We start from the raw sequence: 26,171 nt of genomic DNA on the forward strand, positions 1-26,171 counted from the left end.
TATTTTGCAACATCACAAATGATCATTCCTCGGCTTCAGGCTGAAACCTTGCAGGGCCGTCGACACCACAGACCTTCATTACTTCCTTCTCTGCTCACCAGAGGTGTACGATGCTGCAGAGATTGGTTTTGATTATGATTTTTTGTGATGTATTTGTTGCTGCCTCTTAGAGAGGACTCCCTTGGAAAAAATGGTTGTTTACGCTGGTAAAATAAACGTTAAATAAAAAAATTTAATTTGTCTGATACCAACTATAAAGTGGCCCAGTATTGCTGATACCGATATTGATACCAATACTTTTTATTATTGAAGTTTGATCATCAGAATTCTAACCGTCAGGTGGTTTTGTGGTTTTTCCTTTGAATTGTTTAGGTAAAACCCAGGACAGAATTTGAACAAAGTTGGTAGATGTCAAAAAAAATAATACTCTGATAACATATCAGCGAGATAAACAATAAAAAAACACAACCAATTTGTGTTTTGCATCTTTTCCTTAATACACCAAATCAACTTGCATTTGAGAGCAAATCAAAACAACATCTTTTAGAAATATTAGAGAAACTGCAATACAATAATAAAATAAATTTCCAAAGGGAATTTGAAAATTAAGCATCAATTTTACCACTTTAGTATCAATCTGATTCCGATACTGACTTGGGATCGATATTATCGATATTTTGTATCGATTTGCCCACCTCTACTGTTCTCTATGCCAGACAGACGCTTTCGAAACTGATACAATTCCCGCCCGCAACATTTTTCATCAGCATTAACTCGCCTAGCGATTGAGCAATCGCATTCCGTTTCCGTTTTAAGAAAGGATTAAGTGTGCCTCTTTTAAAGAAAGAGACAGAAAGGCAAATGTTCCACCAGAGCAAACTCCTTTTGCTCTTAACGTTTGAACAAAATGGTACAAGCAGTGATAAGCACTGTAATGGATTGGAGGAAATCTGAACGAGCATGCCAAAATATTTAAAGTCTACTTAGCAAAGAGCACATGCTTGGATTCTATTGCTTTAATCCTCACTGGTATCCTTTTTTTTTTTTCCTGTGTACTGCTTTGGCTCGCTGAGGCTTTTCCTCCTCTGGTTCTGAGAGGGCCGTTGAGCTCTTTCTGTCGTCTACGAGATCTGGAGCACCATACGTAAAATGTCACATGAATCTATAATGAGGCTCTTCTGACTGTCTGGGGTCACGCTCATCTCTTTCATACATGTTGAATGAAATCTGCTGTGAGTGCTCTGAGAGCATTGTACAGAGTATAATTCCTCGGCTCCTGGCTATCTGAGATAAGAAGGTACATTACAGAATATATAAAGCACTTGTATGTGTCCCTTTATTCATACATAATTCACCGGCGAAAACACCAGCTCAGATCGTCAGCCTTCTGCAGCTGTATGTCAGACAGCAGACGTAGCTGCGCTTTCTTTCTGTGCGAGTATAAATGAAAAAAAAATTTTTAAAAAGAAGAAATGCACTTGAGTTGACTCACACAAAGGAACTGAAAGCCACATACACAACGGGGCAGGATTAAAGAAGAGGACCAGAACACAACTGAAATGGCAAAATATATGTATATTTTTACATTCTGAACCAGAACTGACCAGATTTGTTGTTGTTTTTTGCTCATTCATGAGAAATCATTCACTTTGCTTTGCATTCGTGTAAAGCTGGTCAGTCAGTTAAACATTTTGGAGACAATATGTTTTTGTCCCCCCATTGAACGCTTGATGTCTGCTTCTGTAGCAAAATTGGGTCAGCTCTTCACTCATTTTGCTTTAAACACATAGTCTGTGGAGAGAGGGCGGAGGGGGCGGGGCGGGGGGGGGGTTCATTCATGCCTTCATGAGACGGGAACGCGCCTGAGAGATGAACCGGTGAGCAGAATGAGACAAGACGAAACCATTCTCCAAGTGTTTCTAAGGTAACTGGTCTCAAATCGCCCTCGGCTTCAAGTTTGCGTGTGTGTGTATAGTTGTTGGTCATGTGGGTCTCTGTGTTGTCCTATGACAACCCAGATAGGCACCGATCCCCCCATAACCCTTATTGGACAATAATGGTAATGAATGGATGACCAGTGAACACACCACATGGTAGTGCAACCAGATCAAGGTTTGAATCAACTAAAACTGGTATTAGAATGTTTGTGCTAAAAAAAAAGGCAATTACAAACTCTCTGATTGGTGCATGTCTACTTTTCCTTTCTTAGCTTTTGAATCAAATCAGATGCAACCAACGACTAAACTTATTAGGATGGATTTCAACTGAAATTTGCAGAGCTGGATGAGTGTCATGACGTTGACTGTGATGTTACTGCTAAACTTCAATCAGCTAAGCTGTTGCCCGTTGACCAAAAGTTCATCCACAGCTTCTCAGCAGGCCACACAGACAGTGACGTTTAATGACACACCAGAAAAAAACAGAAAGGACAGTTTTCACACGGAGACGCATTGCTTTCAGGCATAACTCCGTCAGTAACCCCTTACCTTTGTGTCTGCTGCTCCTGTGCTGAGACACTTTCTGCTCCGGATTCTCTGGCAGCAGACTGTGAAACCAGCGGCGGTGTAAGTGTTGGACCCCGAGGCCGCGGGAGCCGGGCCAGCTTCGCAACGCTTTGACTCCTCCGCCGGACACGGCCTGAACGGCGGCCCATCTGGAACGCGCCCTCATGCCCATGCCCGCCGCCCTGAGGGCAGCGGGAGGCGCGACGAGAGACAGCAGGGGCGGCAGGCTGGGGGGGTTGAGCTGAGCCGCCCGGATGGTGGAGCGCTGCAGGAGGAGGATGCTGCCTGCCATCAGGTAGGCGATGCCAAGGCAGAGCAGCAGCATCTGGGCTCTCTTCAAGAGACAGTGCAGCTTGCTGAGGGGCACCACCATACCTGCTCAGTTCACTGCCTCCCACTTCAGTCAAAGGCCATTAAATGGTTGACCAAGAAGATCCGGAGGAGCACTCCAAAATTTTGCAGAGCGTTGGAGCTTGTGTGTCTATGTTGGTCCATGTTGTTGTCAACAGCAGCAGCAGCAGTGGGAGACAAAAAAAAAAAAAAAAAGGTGGGATTTATGAATCCAGAAAGAACCTGAAAATGATGGTGAGAAAGACACAAATTAGGGTGATAGACTGAAAATGAAGAATAACATTCTGAACATTTTAGGTAAAGTGACTATCTCTTTATTGAGGCACTTATTAGCAGGAAGTCAACATTGTGACAGAAGCACAAAGCTTAGTAGGTAGAGGCATTCACACAGGTTTAGCAACAACCAAAGTGTGATGATTTGACCACCGGGTTTCCAAAGCTGCAGCTCTTTTGGGGGTTTCTTGTCTGCATTGGTCAGTTTCACGGCAGACTCATATGAACATTAAATACTCAAAATGTTTTTTATACCAACACATATAACATGTTTGAGACTATAGAATTGGGTTCTTTTTACCCCAAGGCGTAACTCTTCACAAACCAATAGTACTCTCGTAGATCTTTTTCTTTTTTTGTCATTTTCTTTGCATAATTTTCCACAAATATCAGCATCCCTTAAAAAGAAAAATAATGCATCCATCTTATTTTTCCAAAATGTGTCCGTCTTTATCTTAAAACTCACAGAACAGCAGTAAAATACTTTTTTAGATGACAATTCTCCAGTAGCAGATGTTTATCAAAAGCTGCCTTTATTGGTCGTGTAACATTCTAAATGAGATTGATTTAGCTGGACTGAGGGCAAAAATGGTCAAACCTAAAGGCTAAATGTGACCTAGCCTTTAGGTTTGGCTGTTATCTACTGCAGGTGCTGCTCTTAATATTTCTAACAGAACTTCAGTTCAGTTACAGCGAACCATTCCTTTAAAGGATGGTACGAATATTGGTACCTGACACCACAGTGCACCGTCAGGGGTCACAGTGTTGCACCTGATCCTTGTATATCAGTGTTGTTGACACATTTATCACCATCCAGATGATTTTGATTTCTCAATTTGTTCTTGAAATAGAAATAATAATGAACTTGTTCTCCATGAGTCTTCAGCTTCCCAATAAAATCCCTTCACCGAAACGTCATAATATGCGTTTCTGTAGTGACAGATGTCACTTTCCTATCCTGGCTGCAAGAATATATGCGTGATGTTCCCCCATGTGAAAAAAACCCCAAAGAAACAAACAAACAAATAGAAATCCTGCAGTGATAAAAGCTGTGGGCATTACGGGCGCTTATGAAAGGGGGGATGAAAGAAGGGGAGGGGGGATTATCATAGCAGCGCGCAGATCAACTCTCATCCTGACAGCGATAAATATAAATGCGATGAGCGACACACACACACACACACACACACACACACACACACACACACACACACACACACACACACACACACACACACACACACACACGGAGAAGCGGCGCCGAGGCTCGATCAGAACCGGTGATCGCAGCAGACAGCGTTTCGTGCATCCTGACACGGTGAGGAAGGGAGCGGTGAGGTGAACCCCCGCTGGTCGGGCTGGTGGCCGTCACACGTCGTTATGTCCTTCACATCCACTTTTCCTAACCGGGGCTCTCCCGACAGAACGGGGGGGTGAGAGAGGGGGGACGCAGAGGAGGGGGTGCGGCGGTGCTCCCGAGAATAACAGCCCCTAACAGAAGCAACAGTTTGCACGACGATCGAGTCCGGATGTCCAAGTTGTGTTCAACTCTGTTTTTATTCGCTAATAAAACGGACCGAACTCATGCAAAACAAACACACAAAAAAGAGAGAGAGAATTAGATAAAAGATTTGATGGCACATGGCGCAGGAGGACAGACGGATCACTTGAGGGAGTGAACACGCATCAGTCGTTGAAGAAGCCAAGGTCTTCCATCTTAAGCCTCTCTCTCTCTTTCTCTCTCTCTCTCTCCCTCTCTCTTCCCCTCCACCATTAAGGCTCAGCTTACCTTCCGATCGCTTCTCTCCCACGGCTTTGTTGTCCGGCATGTGAAGGTCCGCTGGGCTGTTTAGTATTTCCCACATCTGCTGTTATGCAAGATCTCCATCTCTTTCTCTCTCTCTCTCTCTCTCTCTCTCTCTCTCTCTCTCTCTCTCTCTCTCTCTCTCTCTCTCTCTCTCTCTCTCATACACACACACACACACTTAAACACACAGGGACTCTGAGAGCGGACGAGCCAGCGCTGCTCTCTGTCGCCCTGAAAAGGCTGCCGCGGCAGAGAGTGTGTGTGTGTGTTTTGTGTGTCTGCTGTGGAGGAAGAGGAGGTGATGGGGAGGAGGAGGAGGAGGAAAAAGAGAGAGAGAGAGAGAGAGGGGGGGGGTTGGAGCTCAGGCTCATTTACATTGGTGATGTAAACGCGTCACAGCTCCTCCACTGTGCAGACAGGAAAACCGAGTCCAGCAGCCTGCAGCCTGCACTGCAGCTCCACCGTGAACCCTGCTGAGCCTCCTTATTCCTGCAAATAAAGTTGTTGTTGTTTTTTGTCGTTTGACTCCCCGGTCGCCTGATTTATGCCCCGTGATCATATATGACCGTCTTCACTTAATGCGCTTCATACATTTTCTGTGAGTTATTATTATGCGTGACCTCCGCGTTGCGTTCGAAGCGCGTTTCAGCACCACGAACAGCGCACCGTCTACCTGCTGCCCGAAAACAGACAGACAGGAGACTACTACTGATGCACTCACAGGTCTGCGGCGACGTTCAACCATAGTCTATATATATATATATATATATATATATATATATATATATATATATATATATATATATATATATATATATATATATATATATATATATATATATATATACACACATGGGAAACCTTTACAATAATCATTAGAACCTCATGAGTCATGCTGGGAATTTTCTTCAAAATGTGATTTCATTGAAGTAAGTAAGTCTTGTACCAGAACAGCTAATAAGCTTTTCCCGAGGAGATCATCATTCAGGAAATCGACCATCTTTACGGATCTATTAGCTAGTTTCAGTTTGTGTACTGTACCTTCAAGAAACATTTACACCGCTGGAACTTTTCACATTTGTCACACTGCAACCGAAAAACGTCGATATAATTTGCTGGAAATGTGTGTGATAGACCAACTTTTTGTCACCCTGAACGCACCATCCTCAGAGTGAAACAAAGCGGTGACAGACTGAAACGTTGATTGCAGGGAAGATGGATGTAAAGGAGGACGAATAGTGGGGAACGTTTTAAGAAAACCTGAGCCAGACATTAAACATACACTAGAACATTAGAGCTCTAGTGGGTTAGAGCACTAAAGTCCAAAGCCAGTTCTCCAGGGTCGGTATCCTGCAGGTTTTAGTTCTTTACTGGTTCATCAAACCTGAATCAAATTATGGTTCATTAGCAGATATAGCTACTATGAAGAAAAACACTCAGAGAGAACATAGTCAACAGCAAATAATGCAAATTGGAGGACAGTAGAGTGCGGAAAAGTGGGATCAGTTAGCTATCTCTGTAGGTTATAGCTACAGAGATAGCTAACATATAGCTACAGAGATAGCCTATGGCTGCAGAGGTAGCTCAGAAAGAGGCATGAGGAGAGAGAGGCTGACTGCAAATAGATGACCTGGAATTTTACCTTTTATATATATATATATATATATATATATACTCCCGACCCCACTGAGGGACAAGGGTGAAAGAAAATGGAGAGAACATATTATTATTATTATTTTTTTTTTAAAGCAATGTGTCTTTATCTTTCCATTTTATCATTATCCACTACTCGGTGTCAGATTCCCACACGAAATACCAAGAACAGGCGCTGGACCTGTGGCTGTAAATACACCGGGGAGTTACACTAAACTACTTTTTGTCAGTAGAAAAAATAAATGGCTGAAAAAGGCTCTGGTTTTCAAGCTTGCGAAACAACCTGGAGGTAGAGCAAACTGAAATGCCTCGCAGAGACTAAAATGCCATTACCTTGCCTCATAACCACAGCGCATTGTGTGAGCCTGTCTGGGTTGGTTATGTTGCCCAGTGGGCGTGAGCCGGAGTAAACTGTTACCTCGCCGTAACCCCCTGGTGGGTGTCAGCCGGGCTCGGGGCTCCGCTGCACATCCGGCGTACGAGGAGCGACACGGCCTCCCACGCCGAGCGTAATACAAACACTGTTATTATTCCAATCAGCCTTCGTGTTGCTGGAGCTTGACATTTTGCCCTGTGGCGACGCTGTGGAGTTGCAACCTTTTCTAACTTGACCTCTTTGCATGAACAGCTGCAAGAGGAGCTTATCTGCAGGAGTTCATTGGAAAAAGATGAAGCAAATCCCCAACAGTATGCCTCGTTTTCTTCTTCTTTTTTTTTTCCCTCCCCCTCCTATTATATTTTCCTCATGCGTCTTCTCCTCTCTGCCCCATGCCGGCTTCTCCAGAGGACAGGGCCATCTGTCCCCTGTGTCGCAGTCAATTTAACCCTATTCAGCCCTTTAGATCGGCCAGCGCTCAGACCCTTTTTGCTCAGGCAGGAGGCCTGAGCTGTCAGTCTGCAGTCTAGACAATAGAGCTCCAGCCTCCTTTCTCTCTCTCTCCCTCTCTCTCTCTTTTTCTGCCTTCCCGTGCCAGCTCACAGACATTGATCACCTCTGACAAGACAGAAACACTTGCTGTTGTCTGTCTGCAGCACAGCCACCTCACTGACTCCTCCGTCTTGTGTTCCTTCTGCTCCTCTGTTCTGCGGCAGCGCTCTGCCTCCTGAAACGGTGAGTTGTTATTTGAGGAGGAAGCTTAATGGACTTGGAGAGCGTCGTCTCAGAGCAGCTCCTGGCAGAGCCAAATTATATTCATTTCAAGCCGAGAGTGTACGCTGTAAGGAGAAAAAAAAAAAATATTGAAGATGCATTTAGATTTTAGCGAAATTACAGAAATCAATTTTTTTGTTGTTGTTGTGTTTTGTCACGCTGCAACTAAAAGCTTCACAGATTTCTTTCTTTTTTTTAAGGCAGTATACCAAAACAAAGAGATGGACAAGTGTGAAGTGGAGGGAAGATGATAAGATGATTTTTTTTTTTTTTTTACAAGTAAAAATCCTCCAAAAAGTGCGGAGTGCACATTCAGCCTCCTTATGGTTCACGTGGCAAAATTCAGTTGATTTTCAAACCTGGGAGATCGCACACGTCAGTTAAAAAAAATAAAATAAATAAAATCTTAGTCATGACAGGTTTGGTGTCGAGCTGCACATCACAAACAGGCTGATTTTACTCATCGACATTCAAATTTCAGACAGAAAATCTCAAATAACCTCTCGAGACCAAACATGAGTTCATGGCTGACTGGGGAACAAATTGAAGTCTTTCATGTTATGTTTCCACCAGCTGCACACATCTAAAGGCAGGCAGACGGTCTTGTTTCCTAAATACCTCCCAGTCCCAGTCCATCAGTTTGAACATCAGCTTTCAACATTCTCGATTTTGCTCAGCCGTGGACTTTGACTGGGCCATTCTAATACCTGAACGTGACGAGATCTGCACCGTCCCGCTGTCGCTCTGGCTGCACGTTTACGCCGTTCGTCCTGCTGGAAGGTAAACCTCCACCAAGTCTTCTCCAACAGATTAGACAGAGTATTTAGCTCCGTCTACTGTAACACCGCCCTGCTGAAGAAAAGCACCCCGACAGTTGGTGGTACATCATCTAAAGATGTTTAAGAAAAGACCTAGAAATACTGAAGTCAGAAAACAATGTTTTTGCCACAAGCAGGACAGTCAACTATGTCTGGAATTAAATAAATATGACAACCGCTTTATTTTAATCACTGATGAATATGAAGTTACTTTTTTTACGTTTCGTAAATGATGTCAGCCTCACAAAAGGTTTTATAATCATCAGTTTATGTGTTTTGATTGGGCATTATGCAGCTGCATGTTTTGCTTCTCTTTACTTTACCCCAGTGTACATTTAAAGAGCCATAATCCTCACTAAAAAAACAACAAAAAAAGTTATTTCCTCCTTTTTATGCTAACATCTTGAAGGAAACTGGAATGGATCCGTCTGGTGTGGCTCTATTTCTCCATCTTCTCTTAATGGGACATTATAGCTCCTTAGCAAATTCCGCTTGAACTAGTATTTCTTCATAAAATGCAGAAATGTTATTTATGAGCTCGGCTGTTTTCCTTTTGATATTTTCTATTACTGTAGGATTTCCACGCTAAAGCTCTGCAAAATCTGTGCAACCCACCCTGCTGCTGCTGCTGACAGATAGTGTTTAGGGAGAAAACGCAATCCTCAGCTGAAAACTCAAGAAACGCGCACACACACATCTCAAATCAATTTGCTTTTGAAAAACGTATATTCTCTCCCTTTTTCCAAAGCGATAATAAACCTTAGATATACAGTCAGTGCCTTGCAAATGCATTCATATCCTTTGAAGTTTTTGATTGTAAAGTAAAAAGAGTTCAATGTGTTTTATAGAGCCTTTATGTGACCAACACAAAGCAGTGCTCAGGCATGAAGCGGAACCAAAATATGGAAATTAAGGGAAAAGAAAATTAAACATGAGGTTTTTTTTTTTACTAGGTTTTTTCTTTCTTTTTTTTTTTACACAAAAAGGAAACATAATTATGTACAGTATGAAGTCCAGACGTTCATTTTTCAAGTTTTTGAAAGCAATGTATCCTTCCCCTTTCGCGTGTCTTTGTGTGCATAAAATCCCAGTAAAATACGTCAAGGTTTCTGTAACGTAATGTAAAAAAGAAAAAGAGAAAAAAAACGTGTGAACACATTTTCAGCGATCAGGACCTCGGAGGTGATGGAACACCAAAAAGAAGTCTCACCTCTGTGAAAACAACTGCCTGTTAGAGAGTAACATTTCCAGCAACGGTCCCATCACAATCTGTTTCAAACCAAATGGAAGCTCCCGTCACTTCTGCTCACCAAAGACTCCCCGTGACACACGTCCTCACCGATACGCGTTCCTGTGCTCTCCGGGATCTCTACTGTCGTTCCCCTGGGCTGCGGTGCCACCGCTGCTTCTTGTTTCCTCGGCTCTGCTGTCACATAAGTGCACCATTGTTAGTGCTGACAACATGAAACTCGCCTCCCCTGGACTCACGTTTGGACTCACTCTTGCCTCTGCTGACAGATTCCTCTTCTTCCCTTTTTGCTTTTTGAGAAAGTCTCCATTCAAACGCAGTCTTCTTCTGAGCTTTGTACTGACACACAGCTCAACTCGGAGCCTCTCCCGGCTCCGGCGCCGTCCGAGCTGCAGTCACTGCGGTGGTACGTCTCTCTCCTGGTCGGGTTCTGACCCACCTTTCTTGGGTGATCGTCCAGGCTCCAATTTGCAGCCTAAATTCTCTGATTTCTCACTCGCTCTGCAGCTCCTCATATGGAATCCAGAGCCTTGGCTCTCTTCTTCCTGTGTTGCCAGTCGTACAATGACCTCTGACCCCCATCCCAACAGACTGCACACCTGCGCCGTAATCTCCAGTGTGAAAGTGAAAATTTTGCCAGCTCAGCTTCCAGGCAGCAGAAAAGATATCCCAAGCTAACATGTCCTGGACGACACCATCAATTGTTGCTAATCCACCTCCTTTGCTTTTGCCGCTCCTCTTTTAATTTGTGTGGCTTGAAAACAATTCCACTCATAATCAGATTAAACTACAAGCAGATGGGCTCTATTAACTTCTGAAGGTAATTGGTTTGGACTGGGTCTCAATATCAAAGTAACGGTTGTTGAAACCATGTCTCCTTTCCCACCTTTACATTCACAAGCCACTCATATAAAACACAATAAAATTTGTGGTTGTGTGGTGAAAAAAGGCTGTAAATCCCATCAAAGACCCCCTTTTGTTTTTTTTATAAAATCCCATATTGGACAGTTTCCACTGACATCGACGCTGACCCCGATGAAGCCATTTGGAATCCGGCTGCCATGGCGACATGTTGCCGCAGTTTCTGCGCCACGAGAGAGAAGCCGCGCCGTCGGTCAACGCCGGCGCGGCGTTAGTAATCTGAAGAAAGTCTGAAAACGCTCGGCAGATTTATCTCGTCTGATCCTAATTTTCTGTTCTCCGTTTTTAAATGATTAGCTCAGCAGGAGCATCCGGATACATGAAACACGGCGCTGGATACAGTTTAAGCCGCCTGGCTCCCCCGCTGGAAGCTGAATCAATTATTGACTTGCCAATATATTCAGCGCACTCTACTCTACAGAGGAGCTGCTACGCCGGAGCAGATCGTAGCCTAAAGCGAGATGAGATATGCGCGGAGAGTGAGGTGCAATACGAAGCAACGGAGCAAAAGAAGTCAAAGCTCGACGCGGCGGCAGGAATCAATGTTTTAACGCACACAAATCATCGCATCAAGCTCTCTGACATATAAAGAATTGATACAAAGCTTTCGCACAGAAAAGCTGCAGTATTTTTAGACACATTATAAGGAATGTTCACATTAGGTATGCATCTGGGGCACTATTAGATACAGTGCTGCACGCAGGCAGGTAAAGTGACTGCATCAGCTCAAACAAGAAGCACCAAAAACTGCTGCTTCGTTGTTGTTGCTGGGTTTTTTTTCCTTTCTTTTATGCCATCGAGGTTCCTGCTGTTATGTGTGTTTTTTTATTGTTGTTGCTTTCCTTTTTTGTTGTTGTTCGTTTACCAAACATCGGGTCAGAAACTGTAACTCACTTTGTTGGTCGGAGAACAGACTAGAAGGAGCCTCCGTCATTCTTCTCGGTCGAGCTGCGCAGCAACCCGATCAAACTAAACCCGTTTCACCGGATCAAAGAAGAAACGATCATCAGATGGTAACAGGTTGCTGCGTAATAACGTCTGGGGCGCAACTACATACTTTCTGAGGTGTATGCGAACATGTCATCGGCGACCCCGGCCCCAAAGACATAAACTTGGACAATTTATCTTTAATTAAAGTATCAATAATAATAAATGTGCATATATGTGACTAGATTGCTGCCTACAGGGCAATTAAAACGAATGAAACAAAAACAGAGCAATATTTGATCATTTAACATATAAGTGAGCCAACGAGCCACTTCTGTTGGCCTGTCTGTGGGCTGTAGGTCTGAGGCTTTTTGTTAGCATGTTTTCTATCATTCTTAGGATACCAGCTCATTCCATCTTCATATCCATCCTCTTTTGTAAATTACAAGCTACTTCTCTCTTTATGTATATTTATAGACACACACACACACACACACATTATATATATATATATATATATATATATATATATATATATATATATATATATATATATATATATATATATATATATATATATATATAGACATTTCCCACCGTGAAGTCCTGTCTTTTTAATACTAAAATACCCAATTAATAACAGTAGCTCTTTTTCCAATTAATGCCAATCACCCAAAATACATGTGGCTCCACCCTCCTTTCAAATCTAATATACTTCAGACATAAGGTGACGTCTATGCTGGACAGACTTTACATCTGTCTTTAAATTGCTGCAGAGGTGTTGGAGTTAAGGCCTTTTTTATTTGCCTCCACATTGAAATCTTTTTTATGGGAATTTCTTCTTGTTCAGATATAATGTTCTCTGCTGACTCTGTTCTCAGTTCTTCTGTTATGTCACTCTCACCTTCTATGGAAACTACAGGAGCCTTACCTGGTAGGTCTTCTGACGTGGTGCAAAGTGTTGTCTCTATTGTCAGGGGGATCTCTGGCATGATCTCTGAATCAGATTTTGGTGTGTTTGCGTTGGGGACTGAGTTTGTATCTGTCTCTGTTGGCTTTACGACAGTTTCTAGTTCAGCTTTCTCTGCTGCCTTTCTCTTGTTCTTGCTTTTAGCTTCCTTTAATGGCTTTTTCTGATCTTTCTGGTCCCCATTCTGTTGTATATCAGGGACCATTTTGTCTTCAGTTTCCTGCTATTGTTTCCCAATCACTGTTTCATTTTTATAGATTTCAATTATGATGGTGGCTGTCTCAGTCCCCACTGCTTCTGGTGTTGAAACATCGCCTTCACCAGTGTTTTCAACAGATAGGTTTCCACTATTCAAGGCCTCCAATTCAGACGCAGCTCTCAATGCTGCCTTTCTCTTCTTCTTCTTCTTCTGCTTATATTTCTTTGACCTTTTATTCACTTTTTCATTCCCACTTTGTTGCATTTCAGAGATAATTACCTCTTCAGAGATATGCTGGTGGGGTGAGATTATTGTTTCAATCACATGAATCTCATTGATGGAGGCTGCCTGATCTTCAACTATTTCTGGTACTGAAACTTCCTGTTGAGTGTTATCTCCAGAAACTTGATCATTGCTGAGGTTTTCCAACTCAGACATAGCTCTCATTGCTGCCTTTCTCTTCATCCTCCATTTAGATTTCCTTGATTGCTTTTTTTTCTCTTGCTGGTCCCCATTTGATTGTGCTGTGGAGACTCTCTCTTCTCCAGTGATCTGCTGAAGTTTACCGATGTCTATGTCATTTGTGTGGATCTCAATTTTGATGGAGGCCTCCAGATCCTCAAATATTTCCAGTACTGAAAGTTCTGGTTCAGTGTTTTTGGCAGACGCATTTTCATTATTGAGGGTCTCCAGCTCAGCGACAGCTTTCATTGCTGCTTTTCTCTTCTTCGATGGCTTTTTTCTCTCTTGATGGTCCCCACTTTGTTGTGGTGTGGAGACCGTCTCTTCTTCGATCACCTGCTGTTGTTTACCGATGACTGTATCATTTGGGTGATTCTCATTTTTGATGGTAACTGTCATCTCTGTGTCAAAGCAGATTTGTAGACAGGTTTCTGCTGCGAGGTGTCTTGTGAATCCGTTTGAATTGCAACAGAAACCATTGACTTCTTCCTTTGTCTTCTTTCTGAGAGTACTTTCCTCGTCAGATCTTTCTGTTGTTAAAGTTTAGCGTTCAGCTTATTATTTAGATCGAACATTTCATCCAGCTGTTTCATTAAGTATTTCTGTACCTCGATATATTCAGACTCCTTGGATTTGGAAAGACTTGTACACTTTGTTTGACTTGTAGAAACCACAGTGTTCGTCGAATAGCTTTCCTTTTTCAAGGAAGCTGCCTCATCATGTTCCTTTTCGGTAACTGGCTCTGGTGTTGAAATCACAGGTTCCTCTTTGATAATCTCCTTTAAGTTATTTTCCTGATTACCTTCTTCTTCAGGCAGAGAAGTGCCCTGCTTGATAACATTTTCAGCGCTGGACTTAGAGGACTCTTCCTTCTCTGGTGTCTCCTTCAGTTCGGAGATCGATTCCTGTTCGGTAACCAGTGAATTGTCTTCCGTTCCAGAACTTTCATCTGAAGTCCTTTGATCAGCGGCGGCATGTTTCTCCACTGATATTATATTATGTGTTATAACATTCACCAGCAAAGTTTACACAGGGGGTAAAGACTATTATTTATATGCAATTCTTTCACTAGTAAGATACATCCCAAATCTTCCGTTTTTGTTTTGAAAGTTTCATAAAACACGATGTGAGGAAGAAGAGGGAGATATCTATAAAGAGAGACGGATTCACTGCAGCACGGATGAATCTCACATCGGATTTTGGACTCAATCTCAGCTGCTGAATCTCTGAAGCTAGAACTCGTCGGCTGAAAAACATATATATATATATATATATATATATATATATATATATATATATATATATATATATATATATATATATATATATATATATATATATATATTTATATATATATATATATATATATATATATATATATATATATGTGCCTTTCTATACTAAAGAAAAAGATATAAAACGTCGAATAAACATGTATCCATTATATATTATTCAGTATTAATCATTATTTATTTGTGCCATTATTAATCATTATTTGATTGTGTTTGTATAGTTATATAAATATGCATTGATATTACTAAATAATTTATTAAATTATGAACGGCTGTGTGCTTTGTAATATGCTCATCATACATCGATATCAGAATATTCCATTCCTATTCTATTGTTATAGCCACTAAGTATATTTAAATATGCTGAACTATGTATTAAAAACATACTTAAATAATACAATTGTTTATAAATGTAGCTTTGATAGATGTTTGAATAAGGTTTCCAGTAACAAAAAAGCGTGTTATGATCGATTAAATGCGCTGATACGTCATTGTGCCTGCTAAACACATACCGCAGAGTGGAGTGGTGTACCGCTCCAAGATGGCCGCCCTAAATCTCGTCAGCGACAATAGGCGAGAGCGGTCCATGAGGCGTCTATCCTTATATTATGTCTATGGGACAGACCACTCATCTCATACCTTATTTGGAAATGGGACCATTGCACTCCGGAATTGAAGGGGGGCGCTATTTCCTATATTATCCGCGATCTTCCGTTTTTATTTTCTTTTGACATCTGGGCTACAGCTTCATCTTTAAGAAGGAGTTTCACTCTCAGCATGTGTTTGAACTTCTCCCTTTTACTTACTTCAGCGCAGCTCACAGTTTTTAACACGTTCTGTAGCTTTCTGTGTACTTCTAAATCTGCTCCTTAGTTGCACCTTTTCGGGCCTGCTACTGCCTCTAGTGGCGTGGGGTGGTAGCACAACTAATATAATTGCATCACTCAATGAGAATACCACAAAGTCTTTATTATTTTATTATTAATTCTGGCATAACTGAGTTGCCTCTAGTTCAACGCCCCTATGCGTTGCATACAGTGCATACCCACTTTTTGGCCACTGAATAACGTTCACGTCAGTGGGTTGTATTTATGTCTGATCTGTTCTTGTGACGTACCGGTGACCTACCGTCCCTTTCACTCACCGCTGAAGTAGGTTGGCATTGGATTTATTTCTTTTTGATCTCAAATATCACTTTGAGATCCCAGTTATGGGATTTTATTCACAGTCCGCTCTTTGTTGACCTTCACATTAGACGTTAGTCATGTTGTTGTTATGTTGGGGAGGAAAAATCAAATCCATCATGCTGGGTCAAACCCATAACCCAACTCCGTCCTGGTAAAACCTTGGCAAAGATCAGTCCAACACTTGGTTAGCAAAATCAGCAAACTGGGTCGTTTTAGCTGACCAGATAACCCAATAAACACAAATGGTTTACTATTTTACACTAAAGAAAGAAAAAAAAAACTACTATTGTCCAGTATAAAGTAAGAGTGCAAATTTAATGGATTCACTAGTAAATAGCGCCACCATACTAATTTTGAAGCCTTTGTTGTCCATTAAATGCTTTAAATAAGATTTAATTCAGGAAAACATGGGTGTGCAGTTAGCATCAACTATTGGACCTTAGCTGTATTTAAGGTTCTGCCTGTATCAGATCCTTCCGGGTCTTTTGAGAAATGAATTACCGTAAATCATTTAAAATGACCGGGTTACCGCATCCAATCATAGCAGAGGTTACAAGACAGCTCAGCAAGCCTAACACGTTTAAAAACAAATAAACCTTTCCAGATTTTGAATTTTTAAAAGCTTGATGAGCTGACAGCCTGTTTGAGCTTAAACACAGTTTTCAATAATTTACCTCCTGGTTATTTTGTTTCTCGCTCATATTTCTTCATTTTTTTATTCGACATTTAGAAGCTCAAGCAACCGCCTTGTCAAAACATAGAATATGAATGCTTGTAATTTCTCTCCTGATCCCAAGACGTTGTTCAGAGGTGTACCTGACGGCAGGATCAAACTAAAAGCCCAGAGCACTGCTTGTGATGTTTCTTCTGCTTTGCGTTGTGAGCTCTACCCAACCTGAGAGACCGTCTCTGCCTCATTGTCTGCCGTCTGTATGAAAGGACCGATATTCCCTCACGCAATGTAATTTTCTTGGAAGAACTTTGAACTCGCCTTTGAAGGAACAATCTTGCACCTATAATGAGGTGCAGGCTTTTCGTTGTACCTACGTGTTACCTTGCTTTGCGTCATTCACAGAGCTGCAGGTGGTATTGCTGTCTGCTGTAGCAAAAGGAGATTTATTTAATTGGCAGCCAGATAAGACATTCTCAACTCGTCCACTATCCCTTCTCGTCACTTGTCCAGCCTCTGAGCCTATCTTCTCTATCTTTGTGACTTTGTAACTTTCCAATCTTACTCATTACAGTCACTCCAGCCAAATAACTTCTTCTTCTGTCTTTCTTTGAACTGCACATCGTGTCGGTTCTCACTCTCACCTTCCACTCCTGCAGCTATGCTTCACTTACAAATCCCCCTTCTACACCCACTACTCTCCGCATTCTCGTCTGTGGTTCCCTGACAGGAGATCGCGGGTCCTTAAACTCATTCACCTCGCCTTTAAATTTCGGAACTGAAATATGACAGCCAAAAATATGATTCTCATATCCGCTGTAGCTCTCTCTGCCCACTTTGGGTCAAACACCCGTGAAGCATATAGTTAAAGGCTCAACCCTGAAAGTGTAAAACATGTCAACGCCAGAAGTGAACATCATGAAACCTAATAAAGGAACAGTGGAACTGCTCGGATCTAAACTCAGGACTTGGAGAAAGACAAGTTTTGCAAACTGCACCAGCGTTAGCCCAGTAGTTCAAAGGTTTATAATGTTTGAAAGGTTTTTCTGTATTTGGTTTGTTTTTTTCCAAGCAATTTCTCAGTGTCTGGAAAGAGTACAGATTAAAAAAAAAAAAAAAAAACTAAATCATTTCAACCCTTTTCCTTTACTTTAAGCTGCTTATTTATGGCTGGAAATATGAGGGAGTGATTTAGATGTGGAGGGGATTGCAACGTCCCAAGTCAAAGCACCATTATCCAACTCCCATGACTTAATCTCTGTCCAGTACTTGACCTCTGCTTTCAAAAGCCTCGGTCACAGTCTCACATAACTCCATTACACTTAGACCAAAAGCTGGGAGCAGACAGTTTTATGGATAGAGAAGAGCAAGGTTGTGCTAAATATGTCCAGTTCTTTTAACCAGAGACTATTGATAGAACACCAAAAAATAGACATAAAAAAAACAAACATCCCTGTCTCCTTTAATATTAATGATATCACTTAGTTTGGAAGCTAATAAAGTTTTTAAAAATCATAATTATCATGCCTGAGGAGAAAATGAAGAGCTTGCAAAGTCAGTATGTCTTCTGTCTTCATAAATAATACATCTGAAATGAAGGCTCAGGATATCTTTAACTCCAAGTCAATGAGCTGGCCAAGCTTTTTCGACAAAATGTCCGATCCCTTTTCACACAATTATGTAAAACAGCATTAAAACTAAAATTTTCATATATTCAGTGTGTTACAAAAGTATTTCAGTAATTTCTTTTTTAAGGTTTCGTAATTGCAACTTCAGGTTATTGTAAGAAAACACAACGCAGTGCAGAATCTTAAGTCACATTTAGATTTGAATTTTTAACTGCGGCCTGAACCAGCATGATGTCATTCTCGTGCTTCAGCAGTGGGTGGTTTGTTTTGGGTAACATGCAGTATTGATCTTGTAACTGTTTTTATTTAGCATGTAGGCCAAAGAGTTCAATCTGGACCTCGTCTGACACAAAAACCTTCTGCCCCATGTTTGCTGTGTCTTCTACACCTGGGCCGTGGCAAACAAACTGCAGACACAACTCTGCATGGCTTCTTTCAAATTATTGCTTTTTTTTCTTACCACTTTTCCATAACAACCAGCTGGATATGGAGTGCATAAATGTAGATGGATGCTCTCTTTGGCAAGCCAGTCAGTTTATGTGGGCGGCCATGTCTTTGTAGGGCCGTCCTCTTTCCGTGACAATCAGAGCTCTGTGGGACGTTCAAAGCTGTGGGTATTGTTTCCTAAACTAACGCTGCTAAAACTTTCTCCCTGACCTGTCTGCTGTGGTTATTTTTGTCTCCACGATGCTGTTTGTTCTCTAATATTCTCCAGCAAACCTCTGAGGCTTTCACAGCACAGCTGCATTCATGCCGAGATTAAATTAAGCAGGCGTGTATACTAATTATGTGGCTTCAGAGAACCTTTATTAAACTGGTGGAATACTCTGATCTGTCACATTGATTCCCACTAAAATATACGCATTGGTAAGTTAAAAGGCTGAGAAGACACAGAGGTGTTGTCAAACAACTAGAGATTGGTTTCTTGTTTTCTCTCAGCTCAGTTTACCTGACACAATAATCTGACTCAAATTATTTGCGCTGAGGATTCAGTGGCTATAAAAAGTATTCTCCCCTTTGAAATTCAAACAGGCTGTCAGCTCTTCATTATATTGATCAAAATATGACTTTTTTTGGCAAAGTGTTTTACTCAAAACCCTTTTATGTCAAAAATGGAAACTGATCTAGACAAAAATAACAAGTATAACTAGAACTGCAAGCAGTTTTAACTGGTTCCAAGCCCAACCTGGCAAGTTCTCCCTCCTACACACATCCTGTCAGCCTCTGGGGCTCTAAACATGTCGACATTTAATAAGTGATTGAATGAATATTTACCCCCTTTAAAGCGACTGTCCTAATTCAAATAGGTCGAGTCAATTGGTGCCAGCTGGAAAAACAAAAAACAAAAACAAACCATCATCCCCCTTTTACTTCCTGTCATACTCTTTGTCATTTTCACCAGTAGCAACATCCAGCTATTGATCATTAGACATATTTCTGCTGTGTTTCTTTTTTTTTTGTAAAAGACAAATTTTGTTTATCACAACTGATGATAAAACAACAAAAAGGGTTAAACATTCAAGGGGTGAAAACTTTTTATAGGCACTCCAGATGTCTTCAAGTGTAAATAGACATAATTATTGTAAACCAAACGATTAAAGTCAACACACACACATGCACGAAGGCACGCATGTACGCACGCACACACACACGCGCACACACACACCCAGAGCAAACCACAAACAGAATGAGCTCATAGCAGTTTAAATTTGAAACTCTTCAGTTTCTCTCATTGGTGTAGAAAAAGTGGCACCACGGTGTTCAGGTGAAATCATATTGTGAGTCACGTAAAGCATTGCTCCTTTGATACAAACCGAATGACGCGTCGGTCAGCCACTTTGCTCTTGTTGTTGTTATGTCCATTCCAGACGCCATTGATTTAATCTCGGTGTTTCTGAGATAATATCTGTTGAAGACACCTGATCATTATTGGCCTTTATGAAAGATCACAGCCAGCGGTGAGCAGAAATGAGATCGCTCACCTTCGGGCTGAAAACGAAGCTCGCTTTTAGTTCTTTTGAAAACTCAGGGACTGGTTTTCATATATTTTATTAGTTTGTGTACTTCAAAAGAAATAAGATACGGATTTATATCTGAATAATACATAATTAGTTTGTGTGCTCAGGCAGAAAGTCATTTTTAAAGAAAAATGATCATGTCACATAATAAAATGTTTAGAGATCAGATAAACTCATCCTTTATTGTGAGAAAATCAGACGCAAATATGTTGCAGGACGTTTTCAGTTTCTATGGGAATTACATATTGGTAATATCAAATAGAATTTAACCACAATATTTATGCTAAAGCATATTGACAGCAGATTCAGTCATGAAAAATATGCATTTTAAATAGTAATAATAACAAGTAGCTCACTAATTATTCCTATTTGAATAATATAACATTTAGCAGTTTGACTGAGACACAGTAGTTTGGACATTTTCTGTTATGTCAGAAGGTAAGTCAATGTATATTTGGATTATTTATTTGAAGAACATTCATACATGTTGCATTGTTACAGAAACGGGAAGCAGTTTTCTACTAAGAAATGACCCAAGAACAAACAGAAATATGTGACGTTTCTGTAGCTATTAAGCAAATAAACATATTGCTTCATATTTACAGACAGTTTGGTTTGTTTAGCTGGACGGGGTCGATCTACTGCCACTAACAAATGAATGTTTTCGTCCTACAGTTTATAGACTCATCCGTGTCTTTCTGTATTTAACACTAAAGATGCTTTTCCTGCTAATTTCTGTTCTCTGTTCATCCCATGGATTTTACTACTGGCTCAGAGTTTACATGGGGACTTGAACCTGGGCCTTCGATGGAAGTTTGCTGATTCAATCCACCACTACGACGTTACAATTATACAAGCCACCGAGCATCACTACCACCCAATACAACACGTCCTGGCATCACAGAGGTCCTGTTCAGCCCTGGCATCAACTTCAACATGCAGAATTCAGGTTAGCAAAGTGGACACACAGTACTGATCTCACTATGCTGTCTTCTAATAAAGACGTGGAGAAGACTGCTGGCCGGCTTTCTAATGGAGGTTTCCCCTCTCATATTCTTTCAATAAATATAATCATCATTATGCAGCAGCAGGATGTTTATGAGGCATGCAGAGAGAGGGCGTGAGGTATGCAGCGCTGTTTATTCATCAATAAGGCTACTAATAATTAATCTTGAGATGCATTTTGCCTATTGAGAGCAAACAAGAAGACAACTCCAAACCTCTACACAAAATAACATACACAACATTCGCTCAGTTGCTGATTTTTGTTTTTACAGAACCAAATTCCATCTTCCTGTCTTTATACAGAAAGACTTCGATGACTCTGTCAGAAAGCCGCTCTCTTTGTTTCGTTTCCATCCGCAAGTCCTCATCTCTGGCCACGGATGTCAAGGCCTCAAGGCGCCTCTGTCCCGTCAAACTCCTGGCATGTTTTTATGCGTTTGCTGGCAGAGATTGTTTGCCTTCTTGACAGTAGCAGTGGATACAGAAGTAGTCAGAGGTCATCTCTGGCTTCTGCAAATGTTCCCAAACGCACCACAAAGAGATAACTCAAGCTGGCAAACCTTCTGTTACCCCAAACACCAAGTCAATAACCTTCCGCTGTATAATTTGCAATGATCCTGAGAGGCGCGAAGCCACTGGACTAAGGTACACCGACAGAGACCAGCTTCTCTTTACCTTGTCCAGTTCAGTACTCACAATCAATTAGATGTTTTAGATCAATCTAATTTTAATGTCAGACAAAGATAATGTGAGTTAAAACAAGAAACACTTTTCAAATAGAAAACTAAACAAAAAAAAACAAAACTTTGCTCTATAACACAGCCGCGCAGAACCAGTCTGGAAACGGTAACAAAGCCATTTCTAAGGCTTCAAATGAGTCCAGAAAACCACATGAATCTACTGACCACCATTATCTACCAATGGAGGAAACATGAACAGTGGTGAACTCTCACAAATTTCTTCAACAGCTGAGCGGACTCATTGAGAAGGTTAGAAAGAAACAAGAATAATATAAGAATAATATGTTCACTAGTAAGTACCAACAGAGAGTCTTTGGAAAAATGGCTTTATGGCAGAGGTCCAAAACCATTGCTGAACTGATTTATGGTTCTGGCTTTCATGTTGGATTTGGCAGAACCCGGAGTTCTGCTCTCTGCTATAAAATCTGGAAGGACAATGAACACCGGCACCAGTTTGCAGCTACGCTCAAGATCATACTGGTTATACAACGGCAGAATGATGCAAAGCACAAGAGCATGTCCAACTCTCAACCGCCCCAAAACAAACTAAATGAAGGTTTCGAAAACGGCCTTGTCAAAGTCTGAACATGCTTGTGTGAAAACTCCCCAGTATTGACTGAATTAAAAACAGTTTTGCCAGAAGAAAGGCCTGAAAGTCTCGGTGAATGTAAGACATTCATTTCCAAACATTGCAAATGCTTGTCTAAATTGGTTTAGAGATCTTTGATCTCTTATTTAAACTAAATAATCACTGGAATTCTGACACTAAAATTTGTTTTATGATTGGAAACATTTAAGGTAATTTTGGTAAAACAATGAGGACACCTGTGATACGTTTTCATCACACTGAATTTGAATGTGGAGGCGTTCCTAAAATTTTTGAAAACGCAGCGAGAAGGTCAGAATTTGATCCAAACTAACAAAGTGTACTTCTCAATAACAGTCGATGAGTTCTGGTGAGGCGGTGAGGGCAGAATGAAGTGAACAGGAAGTGGCACAACGAAGACGCCTGGATTGTTAACAGAATCAAACTCATGCATCACTAATGACTAATTGGACAGTTATTATCCTCAGCAGAGCCGCAACATGCAAAATACATGCAGTCTGATTTTTAAAAAAAATTTACGAAAAGATTTCAGGATGCCAAATGGTGCAGAGTTTTAGACGGAGGGGATGAAACTCTTGGCATCGCTGCCGGTTTTATGTCCCACCTTTTTGTTCTGGCCGGTGCCAGCAGCTCGCTGTGAGCCTCCCCGTCCCGTCTTGGACCGACGCTCCTGTTTGTGGGCAGAGTGTGTGTCTGCAAAGCTAAAACCGTCACTGGCAAGATCTTCCCTGCAGATGGCTGCTCTATCTTTCCACTGTTCAGCAAGTTAATAACTCTGCCAAGAACCGTCCTTTTTTTTTTTTTGCTTTAGACCAAAAAGCACATGAAGGATGAACAAAATGGTTTCGATCTGTGATCTTCCACAGTCGCTACGTTTTCTTCCTACTATTTCAACGTCCTGATATCAATTTTGGATTTTACTCCCTTTTTTTAAAATCGATCCTAAATTAAAGCGTGCCTTCTAAAGCCTTCATTTTTGTGTATTTACACAGAAATGCTTCCTCAATCAAATTTTACACTCACTCAGACTTGAGCTGTTGCCTAAATCATCACAAGAACACTAATTACAGATTTTTCAGTCTTTTTACATTTGGTGTCAGTTTTCTTTTAATTATGTAAGATTGAATTCATCATCCGTCTATCTTCTACAAAAGGAGTTACATTATTTCGAAAATCATTCACATACAATATTTACAGCATTAGAAATATAAGCAGGCCTTTAGGCTCGTGGAAAAATTATTTAAAAAATAATAAAACCTGTTTATGGTGAATTTCTTAACGAATCAATTGTGCATTTTAGTCTTCGTAATGACTCAGTTTTCATATTGCTCACTCATTCATCTCATTCATTATGTACTCTTAAAAGTGCGTCTCGTAAAACAAACGAGTTTCCACCACAGCTTGCTGTTGTGGATGCGAGGAGCGGCCATATTGAAATGCGTGGTCGACATCTTCTCCTTTCATATGGGCAACATTATGATGCCATAGCTAACACAAACAGATGGATTAGAGCTACTGACACCCATAGTCCCCCAACGTCCCTGGCTAATAATAAAGTCATCGTTTCACAGTAAAACGTGCAGCAGCAGCAGTCTGTAGCTCACATGCCTGTTTCCTTTTATTCTGCATTACATGAGACAGAAGCTGGCAATAAGACTCAAATCTCACATCCAGGTTAAATCTCAAGTCTTTAGTGAACCAGTCTGAGTTGGGATGAAAGTCTCTACACACTGTTCTCATTTTTATTTCTAACTCCCCCAATAAAGTAGAGAAAAGTTTGTGATTGTTTTGTCACAAGATATGAAAAAGTGAAGTGTAAATACTTCCTTATGTGTTAGCCAGCTATAACACTGTTGAAATACTTTATCTGTTAATATAATCTCCTCACGCCCTGCCTACTCACCAGCTCTAAACTCCCGCGGTTCTGAGCTCATTTAATAAGCTTCACTCTAATTGGCCTTAAACCATCCCTGACAGTGAAATCAATACTCTACCTTTGGGCGGCTTCTGAACTGTTTGTTGCACGCAAAAGTAACGTTTTACTTTTTGTCTTTTGATTCCTTCCTGATCAGGAGCTCCAACAGCACATAAGAGGTCTAAGTTAAAGAAAACAGGGAGTCTAAAACAGGAAATCTGTCAGTTTTCCCTCTATATTCAGAAAATAAAAAAAATGCGACCAAAACGTGAGGTTTCGTCAGTAGCGGTGCTGTTGTCGCCGCCTCCTGTACCTTTGTAAATGCGCTTCAGCAGTTACGTTTGCCCTTTACTGCGGTTATTCTAATTTCGCTTTTTCAAAGAACACAATTTTGGGATTTATTTTTAGAAGCCGGCCTATTACAAAATCATTTGACCACACGCTTCTAATTCAAACTGTGCTACGAAATGAAAAATTAACACGTCCTAATTTTCATGCCTTTGAATACCGTCGTTCTCTTTTTTTAGTGGTGAGTCAGAGTGCAGTTGAAACAACTGAAAAACGGGATCTGGCTCATGATTTTGTGACCCGCCACATTAGAGCAACAAAACAAATTTTTTTGTGTGTGTGGCGATGGTAAGTTGCACACTTTTAATTACCTGCATCCTCTCTGACCTGTCCAGTGCTTATCATTTAAAATGTGCTCAAATCAGCACGAGGTGGCAACGTTTTCTTGCCTCTGTGCTTCCAGTAGAGAACGTCCTGCAGGCAGCGGCGTAGCAAGCTTTTCAAAACTGTGAGGGATGTGAGTCAAACTGTGAGCTAATCTGACTGGGTCTACCCTCTAAAACTCTGTTAAATTTTAAAATATTTTCCCAGGTCACATAGTACCTCAAGAAATATAGACATATCTAAAGTGCACAATATAAATAAGTACGGTGAGCTGAATATTCTGACTCTACAGTCAAGTGTTTTATGTTGGTTGTATTTTTTTTTCTTAAAAACAACCATTTTGTTTTGTGATTTTTGGTTGATTGGTGCCATATTTTGACTTCCTAGTGGTTCTTCTTCATCCAGCCTTGTCATATTTATATAATGTTTGGGTGGTAGAGGTGGTGCTCCAGTCAGGTAAAACAAAACTGCACTAAGTGGACATGGAGGGGAAAAAAAATAAAATAAAATAGCACCCATCACCCTGAGCGGACCATCGAATCTGTAAAATATGCTGGTGGCAGCTTTACGCCGCAGGGATGTTTTACAACATGAACAGGGAGGCTGATTGGGATTGACAGAAAGGTAAATTGAGCCAAATACAGGCAATCCGGAGCGAACACCTGTTAAAGGAAGCTAAAGATCGATCAGACGCTTATCTTACAAAAAAAAGATCAGAGAACCCCAAAGAGCCAGAGCTCGGATCAAAGCGTCCTCGCTGAAACCCAGCCCTGGATGTTGTTTATGCTCTGTAGTAAAACCTGAACGCTGATGTTCCCAGACGCTGTCAGCTCGATCCGACAGCAGCTATTTTGCACATAAGAACAGTAAGAAATATTTCAAATCTCCAGCCATGCAAAGACAGTAACGCTACACCCAAAACCTTCAGCTGCAAATGAAGATAAAAGGTATTGAGTTTGCTCGCCAGATTTGTAAATCTTGTTTGAATTCACTTCAGTTGCATGTTGCTTGTCTGTCATTGGAATTCATGATCAAATCTAATGAAGTGAAATGGTTTGAGTATTTAACATATAATGTAAAACGGGTCAAGTAGAACATTCTGATGTGATTCGTTTGGTTTAAGCCATTCACCAGAATGGATGTTGAATAGAAA

The 26,171-nt window shown here is 41.0% G+C and overlaps 1 protein-coding gene and 1 long non-coding RNA gene across 3 annotated transcripts in view; both read right to left on the reverse strand.

Annotated features, from left to right (window-relative positions):
* Nucleotides 1-5,202, reverse strand: part of wscd1b (WSC domain containing 1b) — a 23,737-nt gene extending 18,535 nt beyond the window's left edge. The window contains exons 1-2 of one of the 2 annotated variants that reach the window (XM_081615639.1): nucleotides 4,918-5,202; nucleotides 2,487-2,985 (exon numbers count right to left, since the gene is read on the reverse strand). In XM_081615639.1, the coding sequence (XP_081471765.1) occupies nucleotides 2,487-2,877 (391 nt within the window). In that variant the 5' untranslated portion in view covers nucleotides 2,878-2,985; nucleotides 4,918-5,202. Of the gene's footprint in view, nucleotides 1-2,486; nucleotides 3,078-4,917 lie in introns of both variants that reach the window. The other variant, XM_017308681.2, reaches the window with a different exon arrangement.
* Nucleotides 5,203-7,320: 2,118 nt separating this feature from the next.
* LOC145554954 (uncharacterized) lies at nucleotides 7,321-11,981 on the reverse strand. Its single transcript, XR_014091012.1, has 3 exons — nucleotides 9,867-11,981; nucleotides 8,446-8,590; nucleotides 7,321-7,803 (listed from the first exon to the last, which is right to left on the reverse strand). It is a non-coding gene; the product is annotated as an uncharacterized LOC145554954 (long non-coding RNA).
* Between the last annotated feature and the right edge of the window lie 14,190 nt (nucleotides 11,982-26,171).

This window comes from Poecilia reticulata, chromosome 14 (genome assembly GCF_904066995.2).
Source record: "Poecilia reticulata chromosome 14, P_reticulata-male-v2, whole genome shotgun sequence".
NCBI classification, from domain to species: Eukaryota; Metazoa; Chordata; class Actinopteri; order Cyprinodontiformes; family Poeciliidae; genus Poecilia; species Poecilia reticulata.